The 12,759-nt window shown below is 33.3% G+C and overlaps 1 protein-coding gene across 2 annotated transcripts; it reads right to left on the bottom strand.

Annotated features, from left to right (window-relative positions):
- Window positions 1–763: 763 nt before the first annotated feature.
- LOC121253256 (E3 ubiquitin-protein ligase RMA1H1-like) lies at window positions 764–3,825 on the bottom strand. 2 transcript variants are annotated; one of them, XM_041153252.1, is made up of 2 exons: window positions 3,697–3,825; window positions 764–1,760 (listed from the first exon to the last, which is right to left on the bottom strand). In XM_041153252.1, exon 2 carries the CDS (start codon window positions 1,719–1,721, stop codon window positions 963–965), a length of 759 nt encoding a protein of 252 aa, XP_041009186.1. In that variant the 5' UTR covers window positions 1,722–1,760; window positions 3,697–3,825; the 3' UTR covers window positions 764–962. The 2 variants fall into 2 exon arrangements, with proteins under 2 accessions (XP_041009186.1, XP_041009187.1); XM_041153253.1 differs by lacking the exon at window positions 3,697–3,825 and adding an exon at window positions 2,676–3,254.
- Between the last annotated feature and the right edge of the window lie 8,934 nt (window positions 3,826–12,759).

Here is a 12,759-nt window from a genome sequence, read left to right on the forward strand (position 1 = left end):
GTAATAATGATAGTCTTACTTCCGGATAGTTATAAGAATATCGAGATAATATCACATATATTTTTCTAATCAACCATATATCTACTTCCGGATATATATGAAATGAGTTTATGTAAATAAGCTAGTAGTAGTTGTGTTGATTGGCCTCCAACATGTGATTCATTTGAGAGAGCAGAGTCTCAACTATCTATTATTAGTTCAAAGTGAAGTTAGACACGTAAATGACGAAAACAACGCCCATGATTCGATCTGTTATGACAACCATATGAAAACACTTCTCATTCTTTGATTTGGCTGATCCGAATAAACAATTTAGTCATGAATGTTGAGTTGAATCCGCCGTTTAGCCACATTTCTTCTACAGAATAGCCTCTAATTTCGACTCACCAGATTACTCCAAAGACAATAAAACCCGACCAAGAAATATATAAGAGCACCAAAATGAAAAAACTAATGCGCCACGTACTCCAAACATGATAGACGTAAGAGTAGTGCTACAGTTACAAAAAAATTATATAAAAATAATATTACAGACTGACATAACTTCATGTGATCCGTCAGATCTACTTTATAATAAAAATAATTTTACAATTTGACAAATCACAACAAACCACATCAGTTTGTAAGATTACTTTTAAATAATCACTTTGTGACCAGATGATTTTTCTCTTAAAAATACCAACTTTTTTTTTTTTAATTTCCCATCTTATTTAAATTTCAAGTTTTACATACATAACATTATTTTAAAAGTCTACACAAAGTATTGTAAAAAGAGTCCTCTCTTGCATATAGCCATAGTTGTGGAAAATAATATTAATAATAATTACATACAATCACAGCTCTGCCACTGGAAATTCAATATCCCTAACATCTAGTAGTACATCCGGCTGAAATAAAGATGTCCATCATCTCGAAAACTCATAATTTTTTCAACAGTACACAATAGGGGCAGGAAGAGAGATTCAGAACGAAAGAAGACATAAGATGGAGAAACAGAAGATGAAAAAACAGATTCTGTTGAGCGACTTAGCAGCCTGCATTACATGCCTTCTGACTCTTGGACTACTGCTCCCTGAAAGATGGTATGAATTTGGATATGTATATACGTTTGTTATGGTGTTTTTGAACACCCTTGCATACACCATTTCTCCAAACACACCAATCCGTGAATCAAACATATTTGTCGTTGTATCGGCAGGGTTGAGCATCGAAAAAGTATTGTAATGGCCTGAGTTGGGGTGGTATTGTTGTCCTTGATACGAATAATTTTCCTGGTAAAATTGCTGAGTTGATCTTGGTGTGTCAAACCCACTAGCAGGACCAAGAGGTCTTCGAGGTATGACTATCCCAAGACTAGGGGCTTTGCCTTCAGAAAGTTTTGTCGTTTGGCCCTTGCCATAGAGTGGGACTAGGGATGTTTGGGAAATCTCAGCTTTGCATACAGGGCATTGCTGCTGTTGCTGGTCTTGATCTTCACAACATTCGCTCTGGAAATGAAGCCATTTGTAAATGCAGGGCCAGCAGTACAGGTGACCACAGAGTGTCACCACTGGATCTTGCACAGTCTCTAGACAGATGTTGCAATCAAAACCATCCGAAGTATTATTTTCAGCATATGCGAATGCATCAGAGACAGATTTCCACTTTTCTAGGGAAGACTTATCCTCTCCAAATGAGTCATTTTGAGACAAGGCCTCCTCAAAGTACTGCTCCATAGCCATTTATCTGTCAATGGATATGTTTTCCTTTGATGTCTAAATCTGAGAACAAAAGGAAAAAGAAAAACAAGGTTAGTAAGGATGCAAAGAGACAGAGAGCTTGACACGAGATATATCTCTGCAACCAAACACACCTCAGACAGGCCAAAGGGCAAAAAGAAACATGGGATTCCATCCACCCAGAGGTCAAATTAGATTAAATAATAAAATAATCGAAGCCCCTCTTTAATAATCGAAGTAGACTTTTATATGTGACGATAAGCTGCATAGAGGGGTTAAAGAATTGCACAAACCCATTCCTATGTCAGCATATAAATCAGTACAGATATTAAACAACTTGAGGAAATTGAATCGAAATTGCTTTCTAGAAAGATTCAGACTTGATTCAGTACAAGCTTTACATCCGAAATGTAAAAGTAATTGGATTATTAAAATAGCATATCCAGATCAAGTCCGATGCAGTATTAATCAACTTCTAAAAACATCAAAATATCCCAACACCATCACAGAACAGAGAAACAAAAAATCATCATCTTCTTCTTATATATTCTGTTCTGTGGTAAATTAAGAATATGTCAATTGTTGGCAGGTAGGAAATGGGTGAACAAAAGCTCATCTTACATCTTCACAAAAGCTTCCCACATAAACCTAAATTGCTCAACTCCCATCTAACTGCTTACCCCAATTCAAGTTTCAAAGGCCTGAGATCTTTAAACCCTCGTCCATCCCTAATAAAGATCTGATTTTTAAGGTGATTCAGAAAGAGAGGGGTAACCAACATAATCATCGACGTTTTAACATCTATCTCAGAACGAATTAGCAAAGCAGACAATATAAGAACTCAAGATTATATTATGTTTCAAACATCTTCCATTATAATCATGTGTATAAAAGTAATAAACTTAGAAAATCAATAGAACATAAAATATTGATAGGATAAGATCCAAAACTCCTTACCTATGCACTTAAAAGAAAGACAACTAGCTTCCTGATGACCCAATAAAGACAACTAGATTTGAATCCCACTTAATTCTTATGCGAAGCAAATAGATCCTCAAGAAGCGAATCATAAACTTCAAAAAGTGCCTAATCTCGATGCCTACAATTTTTTATTCAGAATTAAGGAGACAGATAACACAAACAACAAGGAACCACCATAAAAGCATCAAACTCCCACCGACGAAATACAATCAATGTTCAGGAAGAGCCGACCCACAAATAAAAATGAGTTTTAACAGTTCTAAAACTGCATCTAAAACTACTCCTTGGAAAGAGACAACAGGGTAAGCAACATTAGTCTTCAAGCAGATACGAGCATCGCGCAAGCTGTTTTTGATTTTTTTTTTTTTTTTTTTTTTTTTTAAAAGAACGGTATTTGATCGAGATTGATGAAAAACGCAGAAATTTCACCCATTTTTTTGAGTCAAATGAGCTCCTTAAATGCATCGACAAGAAAACGAAAGATTCAAGTAAGAAATAGAGGAAGCAGAAAACGACACAAACCCAGCTTGCGAAGTCTGGGTTCCTTTTGCCAAACCCAATAAAAACCCAGGTCCCTTTTGCTTAAACCGAGAATCTGTACAAATTTCCAGGGAAACGAAAAGTCGCACTCTAATAAATTTCGCGTCTTAAGAGACTGATTTTTCTCTTTTTGTTTTTCGTTGTCTTTCAAGACCCGGTTACTGATTTTTCTCTTTTTGTTTTTCGTTGTCTTTCAAGACCAGGTTTGTTGGAGTCTATTATAACAGATAAGCAAGCAAGTTGGAGTCTTTGATCTCCGAGTAAATATTTCTTCAGAAGAGTTTCCATCGAAACAGAGATAGAGAGAGCCATCTCAAAGGATTCCAGAGACGGATCCGAGCTCATTAGACCCTTGTAACATACATACACTGATGCAGAGACACGGACGTGCGTATATGTTTGTGCTGTGAGACTCTTACGCAAAGATAGAAGAGAGATAAAGAGATTGAAAACGTACCAAAAAGATGAGAGATTGGTTTGGTTTTTGAGATGTGTTCGTAGCTTGCTGGCAATGGCGAAACAGAGACGGAGAGAGAGCCCAGAGGTTGGCAGTGGCGAAAGGCTAATTGAGAGGAGGCAATGACGAACGGCATTGGAGGCTTTTTATAATTGAGAGAATAGTATTTTGTCTTCAGGATACTAACGTGTCACGTCAGTTAATTTTTATTTATTTTTCATAACCAAACATATCATTTTACTAAAAAAGAGAGTGTTGTCTGAATACAAAAAGATTTATTATTTTATCTAATTATTATATTATTTTAAATTTTTATATAAAATATAATAAATAATTTTTTTATATTTTAAAATAAAAATAATATTTTATTTAATTTTTAACTTTATATCTTATCATTATCACGTATCTCCTTTAAAAATGAGGCGCCCGACGTACTGTCCCCTATAAAAGTACAACTACAAAAAAGAGAAAAAGTAATATGAAATAACCTTAAAGAAAAGTTATATTCTCACCTCATTTACGTGATCTAGGCGGTTTAGTTTTACAGATATTTTAATTATTTCGTCCATCAGATCTAAATATCATAAATAAAAATATTTTTTAATTTAAAATATTTAACTTTTTTATTTAATTATTACTTAATTATTATAATTTTCGCTAACTTTTAAATAAAATGTTAAAAATAATTCAATTTTTTTAAATCTAAAAAAAAAACTTAATAAAAGATTATTTTTAACCCTCTTTTAATTTTATAAATTTTTATTTAATTAATTCTCTCTCATTTCTCAGATCTACATAAAAATCTTAACTCAAATTATTTTAAAATTATTTACAAATTATCTCAATATTATTTATAAATTTTTTATCTCATCTATATAATTAAACTAGAGATTTAGAATAAGATTTAGTTTATAAAATTTAAATTTAAAAATTTATTTTTTAAATAAAAATTTATCAAGTGTGTACTACACAAACTTAAAAAAAAAAAATATCTCAAAATGAAAATGGTGTCATTGTTTGGTTTTAATGATTATGCCTAGGAAATAAAATTCATCAAAGTCGGAGCTTCCTTGGTGGTCTTCTTCTATATTCTCATAAAACCAAACCATGACAAATGCATGTTTTCAGTTAAAAAATAATAATAATAACAAATATCTTCTAGAAACGTCGGAAAATACATGACTGATCGAATTATTGTCAAATGGAGCTGTGCGTTGGTGGAAGGCGAAGGATGATCTGATGGCGGCGTGCCAAGTCAGCAAGGCCGTGCGTGGGGGCTGTGGGTTGGTGGGCGAAGCCAATTTTTTTTTTTTTTTAATTCTTGTTTCCGTATTTTATTTCATTATTATTTTTTTTCACACTAGGCTAGCTTCCTTCATTTATTTATTCAAGTATTGTTAAATATCCTCCCTTTTTCAAAAGAATTTTATTATATACAAGCAAGTTGGTGTACTAATCTGCCTACTAATATTGTTGCATTCATATTCTAAATTCAAATTAGCAGTATTTTCAATAAAATCTACTTTTTAACCAATCATATTGAATGAGTGCACATATTAATACACAGAATCACTTGCAATTAAATTTTTCCTTTCCAAAATGTCTTTCCTTGTTTTGTGAGAAAACAAATACAACTATCTTCATGCTAAGAACATTTACTTTTTTATTTTTTGTGCTTATAATTTTACATATAAAACTCATTTTATTATTTTTTTAAATTTAAATCTTGAATTTTCAATTTTATAAATATCAATATATCAATAACTGACACGTGAATAAGTAAATTTTTTATAAGTTTTTTTTAAATAGTTAATATTTTTAAAAAAATCCGGTGTTGGTCATCACTAAGGTGCGGTTTGGATAGTCAATTAAGATGAAAGTTGAATAAAATATTATTAGAATATTACTTTTTAATATGATTATTATTTTAAGATTTAAAAAGTTGAATTGTTTATTATATTTTTTGTGAAATTTTAAAAAAATTATAATGATGAGATGAGATTAAAGATTTTTACTAACCAAACGGGGCCTAACTTTGATAGATTCATTTTCTTAATGCTATAATACATGGATCTTTTTTATATGTTATTTTCTTTCTCTTCCCAAGGCATATATTTTTTAGCTAGCCAATGAAATTTGCAATGGGTGAGATGAGTTTCTTTTATTAAGATATAATATAAATTATAAAATATATTTTTTAATTTTTAATTTTTCTTAAAGTTTTGAGATAAGTGGTGATTTAATATAGTATTCGAACAAGTATTTTGAGTTTGAGCCTAATGAAGTTTGAATATGAACAAAATTTTTATTGCTCACTAAACAATTTTATTCTCACACGCACAGATATATAGACAAGTATAGAATAAATACATGTTTACAGATTCTATTCTAGGTAAGAATCCTAAAATCATGGCTGAAATATTCTAGCTGTTACAGAGTCAAAAATCCTTGTAAATCCTTATGATTCCATAGCTATTATAGGCGTGATTTATGCCTGATACTTAGCTTGTGTGATCTTGAGCTTAATTCAAGGAATCATTCTTTATATGCCCCGCAAGATGGAGCTACCATGAGCTAATCCAATCTTGTTTCGAAGAAGTTCCGTATGTTGGCATGAAAATGGTTTTGTTAGTAAATCCGCAAGCTAATCTTATGTGTTAACATGATGAACATTAAGTGTATCACGTTGTACCATGTCACAAACAAAGTGCAGATCAATCTGAATGTGCTTCAACCGAGAATCCTGAAGCAAGAATACCATGCCCTAGGAGTTCTGAAAACCAAGATCCATGATTATACTTTTTAGAGCCGAATACCATGCCCTAGGAGCCTGTTTGAGGCCATAGATTGCTTGGCGTAACTTGCAAACATGGTTAGGCTTGGATACATCTTTGAATCCCAGAGGTTGAACCATATACACATTCTCAGTCAACTCACTATGCAAAAATGCATTGTTGACATCAAGTTGTCTCAAAGACCACCCTTGCATCACAGCAATTGTCAAAACAGTTATAATAGTAGCCGATTTCACAACAGGACTAAATTTTTTCTTGTAGTCCAAACATGGACATTTATTATACCTTTTGGCAATAAGCCACACTTTGAAGCGATCAACAGACTTAACCCAAAACATCCATTTGCAACCCAATGGATTACAATGCTTAGGTGCATGCGCCATGTCGCATTAGAGCAGTGAGCTCATATGACATGACCTTTCTCCAGTGAGGATCACAGAGTGCTTGGCCCACACAACTGAGTTCAATGGTTGATGAGATTGGGTGTTTTGTAACTGAATTAAATTGTTTGGATTTGTAGATTTGATTAATTGACTTGGTAGTCATGGAATGAGTTCTTGGTGGTTGGAGCACATACGGGTCAATGGTCATTAATCTCAGGGACACCATTTTGCTGTGGTGTATGAGGTGCTGTGGTGTAATTACTAATTCCATGAATATAAAGATATTCTTTAAGAGCGACAAATTCACCACTATTATCCGAATAGAGGCTTTTGATTTTGGTTTGAAATTTGGTTTCAACAAGATGTTTAAATTGAGGAAATATGCTACTTTCACCAGATTTTATTGCCATAAGATAGAGCCAAATATATTTAGTAAAATGATCAACCAAAATCAAATAATATCGTGAGCCTTCAAGACTAACAGCATTAAAGATGCCCTAAACATCAGTGTAAATAAGATCAAGAGGTGCATGACTTTGAAGACTAGTTGGACGAAATGGTTGTTTGTATGCTTTATTGACTGAACAAGATGTACAAAGATGAGACACCTGCTCTTTTATTACTGAAAGAGAAGAGGAATTAACAAGATGGTGAACAATTTTTTGAGACGGATGTCCAAGACACTTGTGCCACCCATCAATTGAGGTTCATTCATGTACATTTGCAACCATTTTTGGAGAAGAATCCACCAGTGAATCCGGGAGTATGTAAACACTATTTTCACATGCACATTTGAGTAGAACCGCCCCCATAATCTGATCCTTAACAAGAAAAAATGAGGGATGAAATTCAACAAAAACATGTTTTGTGTAATAAAATGATGGATTGAGATAATATTTTTACGTATGATTGGAACACAATATTATTTAAATGAAAGGTGCGTGTGGGGGAATGAAATACAAATGAACTAATATGTGAAACATGCATACTTGATCCATCATCAATGACAACCTCATCTGTATCATCATATTCAGAGTGGATAGATAAATTAGTAAGATCACAAGTAATGTTGGGAGATGCTGCCGAGTCAATAAGCCATTCAGTATCCTTGGCTTGCGATGTGGATGCATAGTTAACAGTTGCATCAGAAAAACTCAACCGAGAAAGTGTTTTGCAATATGGCCCAGTTGATCACAGATTTGACACTTTGGCTGATGACGTCATTGACCTATGGGCTTGGTTGATTTTCTGTTATCCTGTGGGCCTCCATAGTTCAGGGATTGGGCTAAAAACCCATTATATTTAGAGTGCCCAACATTACGAGAGGAGCCATTCGGCTTGTAGAAATCCCTAGAAGCATTATTTCCTTGTGAAGAGTTGGGACCCAATCGGCAATTTGAATAATTAGCAGTAACAACCAGCTGCTGAGTGGTGGCTTCAAGGCAGCGCAAATATCCTTCATGGCGTACAAGAAGATCATAGAGCTTCTCAAAGGTCAAGGATCTTTCCCGTGCTCGAATTGGTGCTGCAATTTCACAGAAATCAGGTCCCAGACCATTGAGGATGTAAAGAGTGAGATTGTCATCATAAATGGGATGATCAATGAGTGCAATTTCATCTGCAAGGGCCTTTGTAGTGTGCATATAATCTTGAATCTTCCGATTTCCCCTCTTGATCAAGGTGAGCTCATCTTTGAGTTGCATTGCACGAGTGCGTGATTTGCTTGCATACATTGTATGTAATTTTTGCCATGCTTCTTGGGATGTTTTAGCAATAGATATAAAAGGGAGTTATGGTGATAGTAGTAGAAGCCAAAATGGCACTTAGGATAAGTTTATCCTCCCTTACTCAATGGGTTTTTTGAAGGGCAGAAATAGAGGAGCCATTGTTGGTTGGAAATGGGTTGTCACTAGTAACATAATCAAGAAGATTATATCTAATGAGGAGAGCCTCAAACTGGGCACGCTATTAGGAAAAAGTTAAGAGTATGAGTTTTTCATTGATTTGGGCAGCAATGTTTAGGGCAATGAGGGGAGTATCAGTTAGAGATAATGGATTTGTGATAGAGGTATGTGTGTTTTCTGAGTTGTGGATTGAGTTCTAGTGAGACGATGACTCTCTTGATACCATGATGAATTTTGAATATGAACATAATTTTAATTGCTCACTAACAATTGTATTTTCACACGCACAAATACATAGGTAAGTATAGAATAAATACACATTTACAGATTCTATTCTAAATAAGAATCCTAAAATTATGGCTGTAATATTCTAACTGTTACAGAGTAAAAGATCCTTGTGATTCCATAGTTGTTATAGGTGTGGTTTATGCTTGATAATCAACTTGTGTGATCTTGAGCTTAATTCAAGGAATCATTTTTTATAGACCTGACTCTACATTCTATTTCATTTAATGAGTAATGCTACATACAATTATGTATTGTGCAAGCGCTATACACTTAAAAATGAGTGGGATCTACTATTAAAATTATTTTTTATATGTAAATCTCATATTTACTCTTTTTTCAAAAATAGTGTGCATCATTTACATAGTCTATAATTGTAAATATTATTTCTTTAATATAAATAATGAAAAAATATATATTTTCCTATCGGTTTAAATTTTTGAGATAAACATAGTTTATTTTTAGTGAATTATTGTTCTGAAATGTAAAAACAAACAAATAAAAAAAAAAAAAAAAGGAATGAAAGTATGAGATGATTTCGTATGCAGATGAGAAATAAGTGTATTAAATATGAATTTTGCACATACCGTACGTGTTGACGGAGTCGAAGCATGCATACGGCTCATCTTGTCCCTTCATTTTTGCTTGGGCGAGCGTCACTGCATGCTACATTAATTGCTGAAATTTCTCTCTGCCCATCTAACCAATTAGAAGTTGGAAATAATGTCTGATATTTTCTGTCTGCCCGTCCAATCAATTACAAGTTGGAAATAATGTTAGATGCCTGGTTACAGCAGCCTAGAGATCTCCAAGCGAGAACGGACCAAACTCTGACCAAAATTAATGTAGTACTTCTAGAAACAGTCAAAAACGACAACGCATGATAACTTGTTTTAGTACTTTGGATACTTCTTAGCAAACTATAATTAATAATGTAAAATTGAACAAATTAATTTGTGTCTCTTTTTCGATCATATCCCATGCAGTTTAATTAGTTTCAAATTCCAGCCCTTTTTCTAACTGCACATACATATAATATTTAAGTTGTGTTTAGATGTTGAGTTGAGATGAGTTGAGTTGAGTTGAGTTGAGATGAGTTGAGATGATAAAATATTATTAGAATATTATTTTTTAATATTATTATTATTTTAGAATTTGAGAAAGTTGAATTGTTTATTATATTTTGTATTGAGATTTGAGAAAGTTATAATAATGAATTGAAATGAGTTGAGATGACTTATAGTTCCAAACGAAGCCTTAGACGATAATCTTGAGCCCAATGTTAATCTCTCTAAGTAGTTAGAGAAAAAAATTGTGGGGTTTTTTTTTATTTGACTGCTGTCCAAATTTGAATAACTTTATAAATATTCTTCTAATATTTATAGAAGAGTAATGCTAATCATCATCTTTAAGATGTGATATTAGATGATTAAAAATTATTTATTATTTATAAATTTTTTATTTGTGAATCTATTATCTAATATTATATTATAAAATAATAAAAAGATGGTGAGGAGATGAATAATGAATAAATTTTTTCTTTTCAAATCTTAAGTACTGTCGCGCGGTAACAAGCTTGTTCTCTCTCTCTCTTCTTTTATGCATGGCTGGAAAGTTTCACTTGCTGGTCACCAAATAATAAATATCGTGCACGTTTTAAATTGTGAGAATTAGCAAGCAAAAGATGCATGCATATTGCATGGCATGGCTAGCCAAAAAGCTGGGATGATAGCAAAAGATGCATGCATATTGCACGGGATGATTAGAGCTATGATCACATTCTTTTCTCGCAAGGGAGGTTTGCCTAATTTAGTTAATTAAGAATATTATTATTATATTTAAATTATGTTAAAATTTTAATTATTTATATAGTTTTACTTTCTTAAAAATATTTAATAAAATTTCATCATTTATTTAATAATGAAAGATTAGTATTTTATAAAATACTAATTTGATAGTCTATGTATGATATGATATTTATATTTTAATTATCTATTTTAAAATAGTTTAAATCAGTGTTTAAATTTCTATCGTTGGATCAAATTTAGGACTTAAGATAAATGGTTGAGATTTAAATCTCCAAAACTTTCATTTTCCCCTCATTTTTCCTTTCTCCCTCTCTCTCTTTCCGCTTCACGTCCTTCCCTCTCCCTCAGGTACCCGATCTCCTCCCTCAAGCAGCCCAGTGCAACCGTGCGCCACCCTGCAGCGTCATCGACCAATTCCTCACTAGCTTCCCCTCACGCCAGCGACCAAATCCTACTGTCGAAGCCCATTGGCAGCTCCTTCCTTAGCCGCATGCGAACAACCCGAAATGGGTCTCAAAGCACGGGTTCTCCACCCTTGCGCCACTGCGACTCAGCCCCAACTCCACCAAGTACCACCACCGAGTTCCTCTCATGCTGTGGACCACTTCTATGGAACCCACCACCGTGCTCCTTCCTAGCCCCACCGACGCAGCGCCTCTACACGCACGAGTTTCTCTCTATAGCGCTGCCGTTAGTCAACCCCATGTCACCGCACCACCACGACGGCTTAGATCCGTCGCTTAAAGCCCACAATGCCACCACGAGCCTTCCACGGCATCTCCTATGCTCCTCCATGCCCAACCGAGCCTCTACCTCTCCCATTTTGTGATTTTGTGAATTTATACATTTTGTGATTTTGTGGAATTAGGATGATTTACAGTGAGTTTGTGATCATCCTACGATGATTTTAAAATGATTTACGGTAAGTTTGGTCTATGTTTATTGTGATTGCTTTGAGGTTATGAGGTTGTACAGATCAGGAACATAAGTGGAAGATAGAAGTGTATACTGTTTATTATTGTTCATTCATGTTCATCAACCGATCGGCTCTTTTAAGTATAAGAAAATATATAACTGATGAAATGAGTTGGACAAGAAATATAAAAAATAAAAAACATATAGAGAATTAGCCAGCTTTATTACCGACACTTAAGATTTGAAAAATGTTAGTACGTACTGCCAGATCAATCTATATATGGGGATCGAAGAAGAAGAACTGTAAAAGGGCACGTACGTTGCAGCTTGGTGCGTACATATATAGGAAGATCATATATACGTGCGCAAGGTGCCAGAAATTGGGGCAGCTGGCTAGCTAATTGCATCATGAGCTAGCTACTTAGTTATTATCTTGATCATGAAAGATATTAATTATCTGCTCATGGGTTAATTATCATAATTCGGTTAGTTCGTGGTTAGGATTTCTATTGTACGCAATTAAGGCCTGGTTTTGGTTTCACAAATTAAACCTTCCAAATCATTTCATTGTATCTAATCTCATCTCATCTCATCAATATTCATATATCATTCGAACATAAATATTTTTTAATTTTAACTTATTAAGTACTTTTTAAAATTTTTATCTAATTATTACTTAATCATTACAATTTTTCTAAACTTCTACATAAAATACAAAAAACAATATTTCAACTTTTCAAATCGTAAAACAAAAATAATATTATAACTATTTTTTAACTTTACAATTTTTTATTTAACTTTTTCTCTCTCATTTCCCAAAACTTCATAAAAATCGTAACTCAAACTATTTTACTACTATTCACAAATTATTTCACTACTATTTACAGATTTCTCATTTCATCTCATGTCTATAACCAAACAAAGTTTAAAGTTGGTATATATATATATATATATTTATGAATAGATAATTTCA

This window comes from Juglans microcarpa x Juglans regia, chromosome 2S, assembly GCF_004785595.1.
Source record: "Juglans microcarpa x Juglans regia isolate MS1-56 chromosome 2S, Jm3101_v1.0, whole genome shotgun sequence".
Classification (NCBI taxonomy): Eukaryota; Viridiplantae; Streptophyta; class Magnoliopsida; order Fagales; family Juglandaceae; genus Juglans; species Juglans microcarpa x Juglans regia.